Source organism: Mobula hypostoma, chromosome 15 (genome assembly GCF_963921235.1).
Source record: "Mobula hypostoma chromosome 15, sMobHyp1.1, whole genome shotgun sequence".
Classification (NCBI taxonomy): Eukaryota; Metazoa; Chordata; class Chondrichthyes; order Myliobatiformes; family Myliobatidae; genus Mobula; species Mobula hypostoma.
This window is the reverse complement of record NC_086111.1, coordinates 72,396,199-72,412,757: the sequence shown is the minus strand read 5'-3', so window position 1 is coordinate 72,412,757 and position 16,559 is coordinate 72,396,199. Positions and strand designations below refer to the sequence as shown.

General features: G+C 42.1%; 1 protein-coding gene across 2 annotated transcripts in view; it reads right to left on the bottom strand.

Moving 5' to 3' along the window:
* eefsec (eukaryotic elongation factor, selenocysteine-tRNA-specific) overlaps nt 1-16,559 on the bottom strand; it is a 496,741-nt gene that overhangs the window by 161,920 nt on the left and 318,262 nt on the right. For both annotated transcript variants that reach the window (XM_063068244.1, XM_063068243.1), the window contains exon 6: nt 16,043-16,199. In XM_063068244.1, the coding sequence (XP_062924314.1) occupies nt 16,043-16,199 (157 nt within the window). The remainder of the gene's footprint in view (nt 1-16,042; nt 16,200-16,559) is intronic.

Genomic DNA, 16,559 nt, shown 5'->3' with positions numbered 1-16,559 from the left:
CTGGAAGAACTTTGCTTCGTAGGACAGGTATGCCGGCAACGACCAGCTGACTGGGACGTTGCACGGGAGTGGGGCCAGACCCATCCTTCGTAGCCAGGGCGACAGGTAGAACCTGGGCACATAGTGGTACTTGGTGCCCACATACCTGGGTTCTACACACAACCTGATGCAGCCACATACGAAGCTGGCCATCAGGGTGAGGGCGACATTGGGGACGTTCTTGCCCCTGTTGTCCAGGGACTTGTGCATGACGGTCCGTCTCACCCGCTCCATCTTGGATCCCCAGATGAATCTGAAGACAGCTCGGGTGATTTCCAAGCTGCAGGAGTGGGGGACAGGCCACACCTGCGCCAAGTACAGCAGCCCTGAGAGCACCTCACACCTGACGACCAGGTTCTTGCCCGTTATCGACAGGGAGCGCCCTCCCCACAGTCCCAGTTTCTGTTTCACCTTGGCAGTCCGCTCCCGCCAGTTCTTGTTGCACACCTCGGCCCCTCCGAACCAGATCCCCAACACCTTCACGTGGTCAGACCTGATGGTGAAGGGGACGCTGGATCGGTTGGGCCAGTTGCCGAAGAGCATGGCTTCGCTCTTCGTGCGGTTGACCCTGGCCCCCGACGCTAGCTCGAACTGTTCGCAGGTGCCAATCAACCTGCGAACTGACCTCGGATCAGAGCAGAAGACGGTGTCGTCATCCATGTACAGGGAGGTTTTCATTTGAGTCCCTCCACTGCCTGGCAGCGTCACCCCTCTTATGCCCTCCTCCCTCCTGATGGCTTCCACAAAGGGTTCTATGCAGCAGACACACAAGGAATGACCCAACAACAGAGGTTCCTTTGCAAGACCATAAGACATAGGAGCAGAATTAGGCTATACAGCCCATCGAGTCTGCTCCACCTTTACATCATGGTTAATTTATTATCCCTCTCACCCACATGAGATTCATAGAATCAGAGGATAACAGCACAGAAATGGGCCCTACGGCCCATCTAGTCTACGCTGAAACCATTTAAACTGCCTACTCCTATCAGGACCACAGCCCTTCATACCCCTACCATCCATGTACCTATCCAAACTTCTCTTAAACATTGAAATTGAGCTCACATGCACCACTTGTGCTGGCAGCTCATTCCACACTCTCACCACCCTCTGAGTGAAGAAGTTTTCCCTCATGTTCCCCTTAAATTTCTCACCTTTCACCCTTAACTCACGATCTCTGATTGTAGTCCCACCCAACCTCAGTGGAAAAAGCCTGTTTGTATTTACCTTATCTATACCCCTCATAATTTTGCATACTTCTATCAAATCTCCTCTCAATCTTCTATGTTTGTAAAGAATAAAGTCCTAACCTATTCAATCTTTCCTTATAACTCAGAGCCTACAGATCCAGCAACATCCTTGTAAATTTTCTCTGCACTCTTTCAACCTTGTTTACATTCTCTTGCCTTGTCCCCATAACCTTTGACTCCCTGATAAATTAAGAACCTATCAACCTCCACCTCAAGCATACCCAATGACTTGGCCAGCACAGCTGTCTGTGGCAAGGAATTCCACAGATTCACCACACATTGTAGATTATGTTCAGTCATAAATGACCCATTCACAAATTAAATTAAAAGCTTCTTCCACAAGAGACTGTGGTAATTTGGAGTTAGGGTTAGGGGTAAGTCTAGATGGACCAAAGAGTCTTTTTCAGTGCTGTAGTGCTCTAAGATTCTATTTGACTCTAATAGTTATATCAGTGAAGTCACTTTATGAAGTGGACAATGAAATTCTGTTTTTCCTGGTCACTTTGTTTCAGATATTAAAGACACAAATGAGCCCTAGCACAGTCAGATAGAAAGGGCTTTCTGTCTTGGACAATGTTATTCGCAGCCTGGCACCTCAACATCTAGTACTTGCCTTCTGTCATCAGATTTCTGAATGGTTTATGAACACTGTCTCACTATTTCTCTTTTGCTGTCCATCCATCTATTGATCTATCTATCTATGTACCTATCAATCTATCTACCTTTCTCACTATCAATCTATCCAAATATCCATCTATTGATCTATCTATCTATGTACCTATCAATCTATCTACCTTTCTCACTATCAATCTATCCAAATATCCATCTATTGATCTATCTATCTATGTACCTATCAATCTATCTACCTTTCTCACTATCAATCTATCCAAATATCCATCTATTGATCTATCTATCTATGTACCTATCAATCTATCTACCTTTCTCACTATCAATCTATCCAAATATCCATCTATTGATCTATCTATCTATGTACCTATCAATCTATCTACCTTTCTCACTATCAATCTATCCAAATATCTATCTATTGATCTATCTTTCTCACTATCAAACTATCCAGCTGTCTATCTATCTATCTATTGTAATTTATAGTAATTTTTAAGTATCACATTGCACTGCAGTCACAAAATGACAAATTTCACAACAGATATCAGCAATAATAAACCAGATTCTGACTCTGTTTGAACAATATATTTCCATCTATTTGAGTGAGATTTCCAATTTTTGCTTGACTTGATGTTTAATGTGATCAGGACTGAGACTGGCAACTTATTCTCCCATGGACTTTCCTCATCCCACTGGCTGAAGCTAAATTTAATTTCAGGTTGCAGGAAGATATTCATGATTAATATTTAATATTCTTCCATGCGAGGCTTTTCTTGGTATTTTGTCTATCAGAATCAGCATCAGGTTTAATGTCACTGCATATGGTATAGAGGTTGGGTCGCCCTGTTGTAGGGAAGATAGGATTAAAATGCCAAATAGAATTACCAAATTGATCAGGATAGGTCTTAATTCGTTGGAGAATAAGGCACACATTATAGAAACATGAAGATTATGATAGGCAAGGGTAAGGTACGCATTAACAGTTCTATCCCCCAGGAAAGAGGAGTTCAAAATGATAGGGCAAAGGGTAACACTAATGCTTTTGAATGGACAATCCTACAAAGGGTAGTGGATTCAGCCCAGTACATCACGGGTAAAGCTCTCCCAACCATTGTGCACATCTATGTGAAATGCTGTCGTAGGAAAGCAGCATCCATCATTAAAAATCCTCACCACCCAGGCCATGCTCTCTTCTCGCTGCTGCTATCAGGTAGAAGGTACAAGAGCTTCAAGGCTCACATCACCAGGTTCAAGTACAGCTACTACCCCACAACCATCAGGCTCTTGAATAAAAGGGGATAACTACACTCACTTGCCCATCCACTGACATCTTCCCACAACCAATGATCTCACCAAGGACTCTTTATCTCATGGTCTTGTTATTTATGTATATACACATTTGCACAGTTTGTTGCACTCCAGTTGATCTTTCATTGATCCTGTTATAATTACGATGCTATAGTAATGAACACAAGAAAATGAATCTCAGGGTTGTATGTGATGACATTTATGTACTCTGATAATAAAATTTACTTTGAACTTTGAAAGTGAGAGGGTAAGGATTTAAAAGGAACCTGAGGGGTGACTTTTTCACACAGAGGGTGCTGAGTGTATGTAACAAACTGCCAGAAGAAGTGGTTCAGGCAGGTATAATAGCATCATTTAAGGAACACTTGGTAAATTGGTTGCCACATCTCAAAAGTTCAAAGTTCAAAGTAAATTTATTATCTAAGTACATATATGTCACCATATACAATCCTCAGCTTTTTTATTTTGCCGGCATTCACAGTGAAAACAAAGAAACACAATAGAATCAATGAAAAACCACACACAACAAAATGGACAACCAGTGTGTACAAGACTATAAACTGTGCAAATACAGAGAAAATAATAATAATAATAAATAAACAATAAATATTGAGACCTTAATTCGAATGTTGAAAGGCATGGACAGAGTGGATGTGGCAAAGTTGTTTCCCATGGTGGGGGAGTCTAGTTAGAGAGGGCATGACTTAAGGATTGAAGGGCATCCATTCAGAACAGAGATGCAAAGAAATTTTTTTAGCCAGAGGGTGGTGAATCTGTGGAATTTGGGCGGCAGTGGAGATCAAGTCATTGGGTGTATTTAAGGCAGAGGTTGATAGGTATCTGAGTAGCCAGGGCATTAAAGGTTATGGTGAGAAGACAGGGGAGTGGGACTAAATGGGAGAATAGATCAGCTCATGATAAAATGGTGGAGCAGACTTGATGGTTCCAATGGCCAGCTTCTACTCCTTTGTCTTATGGTCTTATGGTCTTTCATTCCCACATTCATCCCTGTGAACCTCCTCTGAACACTCTGCAATGCCAGCACATCTCTTCTTTAATGAGGAACCCAGAACTGTTCACAATACTCAAGGTGAGGCCTCACCTGTGCCTTATAAAGCCTCAGCATCACATCCCTGCTCTTGTATTCTAGACTTCTTGAAATGAATGCTAACATTGCATTTGCCTTCCTCACCATCAACTCTACCTGCAAGTTAACCTTTAGGGTGTTCTGTACAAGGACTCCCAAGTCCCTTTGCATCTCAGATCTTTGTATTTTCTTCCCAATTGGAAAATAGTCTGCACATTTATTTCTACTACCAAAGTACAAGACCATACATTTACCAGCATTGTATTTCATTTGCCACTTTCTTGCCCATTCTCCTAATCTAAGTCCTTCTGCAGCCTACCTATTCCCTCAACACTACTTGCCCCTCCACCAATCTTCGTATCATCTGCAAACTTGGCAACAAAGCCATCTATTCCATCGTCTAAATAATTTACATACAGCATAAAAAGAAGTGGTCCCAACACAACCCCTGCGGAACACCACTAGTCACTGGCAGCCAACCAGAAAAGGACCCTTTTATTCCCACTCACTGCCTCCTACCAATCAGGCAAATGCTCTAACCATGCCAGTAACTTTCCTGTAATACCAAGGGCTCACTCTTAACTTGGTAAGCAGTCTCACGTGAGGCACCTTGTCAAAGGCCTTCTGAAAGTCCAAATATACAACATCCACTGCATCCCCTTTATAAACTTCTATAGACATACTGTGGACAGCACAGGACCGAAAGAAAATGCAGAGGGCTGTAAATTTAGTTGGCACAATCTTGGGTACTAGCCTGCAAAGTCCCAGGACAACTTCAAGGAGCAGTGTCTCAGAAAGGCAGCGTCCATTATTAAGGACCTCCAGCACCCAGGCATGTCCTTTTCTCATTGTTACTATCAGGTAGGAGGTACAGAAGCCTGAAGGCACACACTCAGCGATTCAGGAACAGCTTCTTCCCCTCTGCCATCTGATTTCTAAATGGACATTGAACCCATGAACACTACCTCATTTTTAAAAATATATATTATTTCTGATTTTTGCACAATTTTTAATCTATTCAATATACGTAATTGATTTACTTAACTGATTTATTTATTTATTATTGTTACTATTTTATTATTTTTTCTCTTCTTCTATATTATGTATTGTATTGACCTGCTGCTGCTAAGTTAACAAATTTCACGACACATGCCGGTGATAATAAACCTGATTCTGATTCTGATATATCCTACATGTAATCTCATCAAACAATTCCAACAGGTTCATCAGGGAAGATTTGCCATTTGAGTATTTCTTTGTTTTTGGAATACATCTATCCTGCACCTTCCTCATTTTTTTCCAGAAACTGATGTCATTGCTGTTGTGCTGTCATTCCTGGCAGCATCTCTTTCCAATTTACTTTGACCAACTCCTCTTTCATACCACTGAAATTTCCTTTACTCTACTGAAATAGTGCTACACCAGACTTTACTTTCTCCCTATCAAGTTTCAAGTTGAAATCAATCATATTGTGATCACTGTCTCCTAAGGGTTCTTTTACCTTAAGCTCCCTAATCACCTCCAGTTCATTACATAACACCCAGTCCAGTATAGCTGATCCCCTAGCAGGCCCAACGAGAAACTGCTCTAAAAAACCATCTTGCAGGCATTCAATAAACTCAGTCTCTTGAGAACCATTACCAATCTGATTTTCCTGATTGATCTGCATGTTGAAATCTCCCATGACTATCATAAAATTTCCCTTTTGACACGCCCGTTGTAATCTGTGGCCCACATCCCAGCTACTGTTGGGAGGCCTGTTTACTATTGCCAACAGGGCCAACAGGGCCCCTTTAATCTTGCAGTTCGATTAAGGTCACAGGTACTTAGAAAGATGCGGCTGGGAGGAATAAGGGCTGAATGCAGAAAGTTGGGACTAGCTGGGAGGGCAACATTGTCAGCATGGACTGATTAGGCTGAAGGGCTGAAGGGCTGTATTTTCTTTGACTCTAAACTTGTCTAGAAGATGCACTCCTCCACTCCAAGTAGGCAATGGAATAAAAGTTTAACTTTCTTTAAGAACTGCATAAGGGTAAGTATGTATTTCCATTAGATACAGGAGCAGAGTTAGGCCATTTGGCCCATCGAATCTGCTCCTCCATTTCATCATGGCTGATCCATTTTTCCTCTCAGGCTCAATCTCCCGCCTTCCCCCCATAACCTCTCATGCCCTGACTAAACGAGAATCTACCAACCCGGTACACGGTAGTGTAACGGTTAGCGTAACAGTATTACAGAACCAGCAACCTGGTACACGGTAGTGTAACGGTTAGCGTAACAGTATTACAGAACCAGCAACCTGGTACACGGTAGCATAACGGTTCGCATAACGGTATTACAGTACCAGCGACCTGGGTTCGATTCTGCTTCTGTCTGTAAGAAATTTGTACTTTCTTCCATGACTGGGTGAGTTCCCTCTGGGTGCTTCAGTATCCTCCCACATTCCAAAAACGTATGGGCTAGGATTAGTAAGTTCTGTGGGAGCTATGTTGGCGCAGGAGGCATGGTGACCCCTGTGGGCTGCCCGCAGCGCACCCTCAGACTATGTTGGTTGTTGACGCAAACGACGCATTTCACTGTCTGCTTCCATGTCGTGTGACAAATAAAGCCTAACTTTAATCTTGAATCTCCTTCTCCCAACCACCAAGTCATGCCTATTGAAATACCCCTTACGTAACGGTTAGTGTAATTATATTGCAGCACAAGGAAACCGGGCTCAGTTATGTCGCAGTCTGTAAGGAGTTTGCATGTTCTCTTTGTGACCACAAGGGTTTCCTCCCCCCATCCAAAAATGTATGGGTTAGTTTGACACATGGATGTATTTGGTCATTGTGGATTCATTGGGCCTGTTACCAAACTGTGCCTCAAAGTAAAATATTCAATTGATTGGAAGAGAAAAACAAAGCAAGACAAATAATTTAATTTCTTTTGCACAAACTCCCATAGCCCCTAATGATCCATCACAAATTCCCACAGCCCTCAATGATCCATCACAAATTCTCACAGCCCTCAATGATCCATCACAAATTCCCACAGGCCTCGATGATCCATCACACATTCCCAGAGGCCCTGATGATCCATCACACACTCCCACAGGCCCTGATGGCCCATTATAAAATTCTTCAGCCCACTGTGATTTGTCTCTGAGGCCAACGTGAGAGCATCCTTCAGAAGAATGAGCCCACGGAAAACATCAGACCAGATGGGATATCTAGCCAAGTACTAAAGACCTGTGCTCATCAACAGGCTGGAGTGTTCACTGATATTTTTAACCTCTTGCTTCGACAGTCTGAGGCACCCGTCTGCTTCAAGCAGGCGACAATGAACGTGGCAAACTGCCTGAATGACTATCATCCAGTAGCACATATATCCACAGTGATGAAGTGTTTTTAGAGGTTGGTGATAAAACATTTCAACTCCTGCCTGAGAAGTGACTTGGCCTACCAGCACAACAGGTCCACTGCAGATGCTATTTCATTGGTTTTTTACTCAACCCTGGAACATCTGGACAGCAAAGATACATATATCAAGATGCTCCTTATCAACTACAACTCGGCATTCAATACTATCATCCCCTCAAAACTAATCAATAAGCTCCAACACATTGGCTTCAATAATTCCTTGTGCAATTGGATCCGGGATTTCCTCACTTGTGGACCGCAGTCAGTTTGGATTGGCAACAACATCTCCTTCATGATCTCTATCAGCACAGGTGCACCACAAGGCTGTGTGCTTAGCTCCCTGCTCTACTCACTTTACACTTATGACTGTGTGGCTAAGCACAGCTCCAATGCCATATTTGTTTGCTGATGACACCACTGTTGTGAGCCAAATCAAAGGTGGTGATGAATCAGCAGGCAGGAGGGAGAATGAAAATCTGAATGAGTGCAGCTACAACAACAACCTCTCTCTCAATGTCAGCAAGACCAAGCAGCTGATTATTGTCTGGAGGCCCATGAGCCAGTCCTCATCAGAGGTTCAGAGGTAGAGAGGATCAGCAACTTTACTTTCCTCGGTGTTATAATTTCAGAAGACTTGTCCTGGGTCCAGCACATAAGTGCAATTATGAAGAAAGTATGGCAGCTCCTTGACATCTTTAGGAGTTTGCAAAAACTTGATGTGACATCTAAAACTTTGACTATCTTCTATAGCTGTGCAGTGGAGAGTAGATTAACTGGCTGCATCACAGCCTGGTATGAAGAAACCAATGCTCTTGAATAGAAAATTCTACAAAAATTAGAGGATATGGCCCAGTCCGTCATGGGCAAAGCCCTCCCCACCACTGACCACACATACATGGAGCGTTGTTGCAGGAAAGCAGCATCCGTTATCAGGGACACCCACCGGCCAGGACACGCTCTCTTCTGGATGCTTATTCAAGAAGAAGGTACAGGAGCCTCAGGATTCACACCACCAGGTTCAGGAACAGTAACTACCCCTCAGCCATCAGGTTCTTGAACCAGTGAGAATAACTTTACTTGCCCCATCACTGAACTATTCCCACAATCTATGGACCCACTTTCAAGGACTCTACATCTCATGTTCTCTATATTTATTGCTTGCTTGCTTGCTTATTTATCTATTTATTTATTTATCTATCTATTTATGTATTATTACCACCATCATCATTTCTTTTTCTTTTCTTGTGCTGCCCTGTTGATATGGTCTTTCATAGATTCCATTACTGGATTTATTGAGTATGCCCGCAAGAAAATGAATCTCAAGGTTGTATATGGTGACACATATGTACTTTCATAATAAATTCACTTTCAACTTTGCACTACAGAGTAAAGGAATTCTCTGGAACCATCAGCACATGAAGGGTTAAAGCAGATTGGAATTTCTATTTTTGATTTTTAAGACACATTAATCAGCTATTTATTGTAAAACATTGGTCTGAAATGGTTTTAATTAGGAATTCTGCCAGGAAACTAACATCCGGTGCCATTTAACCACAAGCATTTTACGTCAAAAAAAGCCTTTGAAGAAGGAGTTCAGTTGTTGCATTTTGAATATGCCCTGAATAAAACTGCACATGGGCCAGAGGTAATGTGCAGAGTGACACTGAGGAAAGAAAAACTCTCCACAGGAAACGTTTCCCCTTTCGCCACAAACCACGGCAGACACTCCCGCAGCCCCAAGCAGGGATCTGAACTGTACTTGACATCTACCCTCCACATCAATCATTTCACTCACAGGAACCTTTGCCAACAAAACAAAACTTGAATTTATGATGGAGCTCTTCATAACACTTGACGGCCAGCCAAAATTACTTTCAAGTTACCATTGGAAACACTGCATCCAATTTGTGCACAGAAAGATCCCATAAAAGGTAATGGGTGGTCGTAAAAAGAAATACAAAGAATTATTTACAAGCTCAGGGTGTCACGGAGGATTTTACGACCAATAAGCTTGGGTGGCAGAGTAGCATAACCGTTAGCATATCGCTATCGGTGATGGCGTTTATTTTATTTTCAAAATAAAAATTAATTTTAACTTGCCTGTATTTTAAATGTATAGTCTTATTATTTAATGTATTAATAAAGAAGCACATACGCAGTATTACTATATCACAAATCTGTTTTTTTAAATATTTTGATAACTGTATTTCAATATAATTGGTGTTTTTTGTAACCCGATGCCTTTGATTTTATATATTTAAATCTCTATTTCTTGAGGAGACTGAGGTCCTTTAACATCTGCCGGACGATGCTGAGGATGTTCTACGAGTCTGTGGTGGCCAGTGCTATCATGTTTGCTGTTGTGTGCTGGGGCAGCAGGCTGAGGGTAGCAGACACCAACAGAATCAACAAACTCATTCGTAAGGCCAGTGATGTTGTGGGGATGGAACTGGACTCTCTCACGGTGGTGTCTGAAAAGAGGATGCTGTCCAAGTTGCATGCCATCTTGGACAATGTCTCCCATCCACTACATAATGTGCTGGTTGGGCACAGGAGTACATTCAGCCTGAGACTCATTCCACCGAGATGCAGCACAGAGCGTCATAGGAAGTCATTCCTGCCTGTGGCCATCAAACTTTACAACTCCTCCCTTGGAGGGTCAGACACCCTGAGCCAATAGGCTGGTCCTGGATTTATTTCCTGGCATAATTTACATATTACTATTTAACTATTTATGGTTTTATTACTATTTATTATTTATGGTGCAACTGTAACGAAAACCAATTTCTCCCAGGATCAATAAAGTATGACTATGACTATATTATTCTGAGGAAGGATCCATAGGCTTCACTGGACAGCCAAAGGGATCGGTGACATAAAAATAGTTAAGAGCCCCTGTTCTAGAAGCTCATTCCACATACTGACCACTCTCTGGATGCTACAATTACTGCCCCCCCCCCCGTTACTATTAAACTTTCCCTTCGCACCTTAAACCTACGGTCTCTCGCTCTTGACTCCCCAACCCTAGGTAAAAGACTGTGTGCATTCACCCTGTCTATGTCCTACATGATTTTATACATTTCATGTTTGGCGTGGCGTGAGAGAGAATCTGATGATGGCAGAAAGACTGGGCTCCAGTGACGGCAGAAATGAACAGATTTAGCTCTGGATCCTATGAGATTTGTCAATGATCGTCACCTAATTCAGCCGTCTCCATTAAACCTGTATCCACTGATCCCCTCCATCTCTCTCTCTCTCTCTCAGTATGCTCAAGGAAAATGCACACGTACTGTGCAAGTCTTAGGTACATGTCAAAGAGAATTCTGTCAAGTGGAGATGCCTTCAAAAACAATGGAAAGTTTCTAAATATCAAAAAATTACCATAAAGAGCTAAACAGCTAAAAAACTAAATCAAATCAATATCTGATGTGACCAACACACATAGAATGCTGGAGGAACTCAGCAGGCTAGGCAGCATCTATGGAAAAAAAGTACAGTCGACGTTTCCAGCTGAATACCTTCACCAGCCCTAGGGGTTTTGGCCCGAAATGTCAACTGTACTTTTTTCCATAGATGCTGCCTGGCCTGCTGAGTTCATCCAGCATTCTGTACGTGTTGCTCAGATTTCCAGCAGCTGCAGATTTTCTCTTGTTTTTAATATTTGGTGTGACCATCCTTTGCCTTTATATCTGCACCAATTCTCTTAGGTACACTGTTGTGCAGTTTTATAAGTAAATCAGTTGGTAAGTTGTTCCGAGCACCTTGGAGAATGTGCCACAGTTTTTCAGCAGATTTTGGTTGTCTTATTTGCTTCTGTCTCTCCTGGTAATCCCAGACAACCTCAATGATATTAAGATCAGGGCCCTGTGGAGGCCATACTATCTGAAATCATACAAAAACTCTAGGGTGCCTAAGTCTTTTGCACAGTACTGTATACCCTCTTCCAGAATGTAGAATACAGAACAGTAAGAGTACAGGAACAGGCCCTTCAGCCCAAGATGTGTCAAACTAATTAAATCTGTTTTAATTTTAGAAACAGCTTCTTTCCCTCCGCCGTCAGATTTCTGAATGGTCTATGAACCCATGAACACTGCCTCACTATTCCTCTTTTAAGTACAGAGATTTTTAAAATGTATTGCACTAAACTCCTTGGGTGGTGGGGTGTAGATATGTCTCTATCAAAGGAGGTGTAAGGTGCTCCCTTTCTCCATTAGCCTGTAAGTCACCCTTTGGCAAGGTGTAGCACCTGCTTAGCCCCTGTTCAGGGTCATGTGAAGCCATTGGTGGAGGTAGTGGGTGGTTGTATGAGCAGCTAGTGCATATCACAAGTCCTGGTTATGCAACCACTGATGCCAGGCAGACAATCGCTGAGGAGTATTGATAATGGCTGGGGTCACCCCTCTTGTAAAGACTCTGCCCAGAAAAAGGCAATGGCAAACCACTTCTGTAGAGAAATTTGCCAAGGACATTGCGGTCATAGGACCATGACTGCCCACGTCATATGGCACGGCACGTAACCATGGTGATGATCCAGCACTGAGGAACCTCTCCATCTGGGAGTGGCCTTTTCTCATTACTACCATCAGGGAGGAGGGACAGGTGCCTGAAGATTACAAGAAGTGCAATCGTTGAGCAACCCACGTGGACAGGAAGGCTCACGTCACACGACATGGCCCATAATGATGATGATGACTCTACTGCTGCTACAAAACAACGCATTTCACAACATATGTCAGTGATGATAAACCTGATTCTGATTCAAATGCCTGACTGAAGTAATCCCTTCTGCCTACACAATGTCCATATGCCTCTGTTTCCTGCACTTCAGGTGGCTATCTAAGAACCTCTTGAAGGCTTCCATCATACCAGCTTCAGCTGTGCTCGCCTCACACTTTTCAGAAGCAATAATCACATGCCGTGTCTGCTCGTTCAGTCAATCCACGTGCACCTTGTCATCCTCAGAACTGGTTTATTATCACGGATATACGTTGTGAAATTTTTTACAGTGACAAACATTAAAACGTTACTGTAAGTTACAATAAGAAATATGAAGTTAAATAAACAAACAAACATAGTACATGTGTAGAAATCTGCTCTTTGGTCTCAAAGACTTTTCGAGCAGAAGTCTTTGGTCACATACTAAATCTCTTTAAGCTCATCATAAATTATAGCAGTTGTTGTGTCTTCTTTGTGATTCCATCAATATGTTGGGCCCAGGATAGATCCTCTAAGATGCTGACACCAGGAACTTGAAGCCGCTCACCCTTTCCACCACTTGGCCCTCGATGAGGACTGGTGTGTTCCACATTGTTTACAATTGATTCCAAGCTTCTGCAAGTTTAGAAATTTTACTCCTCAAATCTGAAGCCACTCCTTACTGTATTTTGGACATACTAGGCAGGAAGGAACATGGATAGGAAAGTTTTACAGGGATATTGAGTGCCATTCTGATTGCCAAGATGTTATTAAATCAGAAAGATTGCAGATGTTAATGAGTTCTGGCAGCTTGAGCTATAGGGAGAGATTGGACAGGCTGGGGCAATTTTCCCTGGACAATAGGTGGCTGAGGTCTGACCCTGTAAAGGTTTATAAAATCATGAGGGGTAATGGTGGCAGTCTTTTTCCCCAGGGTAGGGGAGCCTGAAAGTCAAGGGGCAAGATTCAAAGTTGACCTGAGGGTAAATCTTTTCACACAGAGGTAGGTATATGGAATGAAGAGCTGGAGAAATTGGTAGAGGCAGGTATAACGATATCTAAAATATGATTGATGGGCTCTCGGACAGGAAAGGTCAATGGCGATATAGGCCAAACGCAGGCAGGTTTCCATGATGTGGACAGCTTGAGTTTGAAGTAAATTTATTATCAAAGTACGTATATGTCACCAATTACAACCCCAAGATTCATTTTCCTGCACGCATAATCAATAAATCAGAATTATAACCATAACCATAACATAATCAATAGGAGACCATATCAACTAGGGCATTCAACTAGTGCGCAAATACAAAAAGAAAGAAATAAGAATAATAAATAAATAAATAAGCAATAAACATTGAGAACATGAGATGAAGAGTCCTTGAAAGTGAATCCATTGGTTATGGGAACATTTCAATGATGGGGCGAGTGAAGTTAATCACTTTGGTTTAAGAGCCTGATGGTTGAGGGGTAATAACTCTTCCTGAACCTGGTGGTGTGAGTCCTGAGGCTCCTGTACTACAGTACTTCATTGCAAAGCTGGACTGTACACTAATATTGTACAGCAGCCTGAAGAAGAAGGCAAATGTTAAGTTAGACCAGATTTGCTGAATACTGTGGACAGTAACAATGAACCAGTTGGAAAGGTTGAGTACAAGGTGAATCGAGGTGGTGGCGCCCGGGTCCGAGAGAGAGGAATGACCAAGGACCCAAGGCTTGGATGATTTAAGCACCGGGCCAGATTGAAAAGGTCAGAGTGCAGGGGCCAGACGCGAGGAACGGGCTGGCTCAGCTCACTACTTAGTAAGGTTCACTCATCTCTACGCTGAACTGAGGCTGTGGCCTGCAGCCAACAGTCTCCCGAATCGGCTGCAGTGATGACTGGCTTCATGGCTGTGGACTCACTTTTGTCCACTTCAGTTGTTTGGCTGGCTTTTGTTGTTTACACAACTAGATGGTTTTCTGCCCATTGGGTGTTTGACAGTCTTTTTTTAATGGCTTCTATTGGGTTTCCTTGACTTGTGACTGGCCTGTAAGGGAATGAATCCTAAGGTTCTATATAGTATGCATACTTCAATTATAAATTTACTTTGAACTTTGAAACACGAGCAACTCAAAATCAATGCAAATAAACCATCAAGTTCAAAGTTTAAAATCCAAAGTAAATTTATTATCAAAGTATATGCCACCACAGATTCATTTTGTTGCAAGCATTCACAGTAGAAAAAAGAAAGGCAATAGAATCAATGAAAAACTACACACAAACAAGACTGACAAATAACCAAAGTGCAAATGTGAATCCACAAAATTCTGCAGACGCTGGATATCTTGACGAACACTCACAGAGTGCCGGAGGAACTCTGCAGATCAGGCAGCAGTTAGGGAAAGGAGTAAACAGTCAACGTTCTGGGATAAGGCCTTCTATCAAGATCTTGATGAAGAGCCTCGGCCTGAAACATGGTCTGTTTATTTCTCTCCCAAGTTGCTACCTGACCTTATGCAGAAAGTTAGAAGTTAATAACTCATCGCCTTCTACCTTAGGCCACGAACTTATCAATCACCCCGATGAGATATTAACTAACGAGTTATTAACCGCAATCTTTCTGCATAATCACTCAAAGAGTTGAACTGCATGTGCACGTAACGAGAGCTGTATAATTCATCTCCTTCTACCTTAGGCCATGAACTTATCAATCACCCCTGCTGTGGACACTTTCTGGAGGTCCAAGATCCGTATGCTCCACGACCGCTGGACTAAGTGTGAAAATGTAGGAGGGGACTATGTTGAAAAATAAATGTGCTAGGTTTTCTAAAATTGACTCCTTCTACCTTAGGTCATGAACTTATCAATCACCCCTCGTATATGAGCAAACTCAGAAGAAAATGTCACGGATAGATGGATGTCCGATAAACCATGGCTCAATATGCAAATAACTACATGCCAAGTAATATTTGAGGTGTGCATTTTCCCGTTTTAATTAACTTAAACCAAAGGAAAGGAAATCATAGCAACTTAACTACTGAAATAAGTTCATTTTATTGATAAAATACTCTGATATCAACAAGTGTCATCAATGCAAAGTTTAAATTTTCAATCACATTTCTTCCAAAATGCATCTCCAAACCACAGACCTACTTTATGTATCTGTTTGCATTGGTCAGTGGTAAGACAATAGTGATCTGGTGGATGATAGCAAGTTCTAAGAAGGTAATTTCATTTTAAATACCACATATTATTACCAAATTCAACCTACTTGTGCTCGAGAATGGAACTTCATGTATTGATTGGCTGAAGTTTATCAATAACTAACAACACCAATTTACCAAAAATATAGTATATACATCCAAAATTGGAATAAAAAGGAAAAAAATTAAGCATCGTTTGGCTGAAGTTTATCAATAACCAAAGACATCAAATACTAAAAATAAACAGAAAACACACTTAAGATTAACCAAAAATAAGAAAAAGGAAAATTTAAGCCCCAAATGTTGTCACTCATCCTAGAGCAAAATAAGACGCAGATCTGGGAAAGAGGGATCTAATTGGACAGAATTTTGTTTGGGAGCTTGCACAAGTACAAAGGGAGCAATTTACTTCTCCCTTGTTGGAATAATTCCTTGGCTAAGTGAGCACCTACCTGGAATTCGGATTTTGAATTTGCCACTCTGGCCGAAGCCCCCGTCGATCACTCCGACTTCACCCGTTGACAGTTTGACCTTCATTCCGACAAACAGCTGTATGTTGGTCTCCTTCTTGAACAGGGAACGGCCAATGACGCTATAATCGTCCGAGACCTGAAGGGGAGAAAGCAAACGGCCTCAGCGGGAAGTCAAACTTCCATTTCACTCCTTGGAAAGCTGATACTTGCTGGTGGATTGCCCTCACAGTCAAAGTTGAGTTTATTGTCATCTTCACAAGTACTTCTACACACAGGTACAATGAAAAACATACTTGCAGCAGCATCATGGGCACCTCCTCCACAGCTGTTACACTTCATTCTGCATTATGTTATTGTTTTACCTTGTACTCCCTCAATCAATGTGTAAAGGTCTGATCTGTATGAACAGAATCAAGACAAGCTTTCCACTGTATCTCTGTCCATGTGACAATCATAAACCAATTCCTATACCTATACAGTGCTGGCTTTCGTAGGG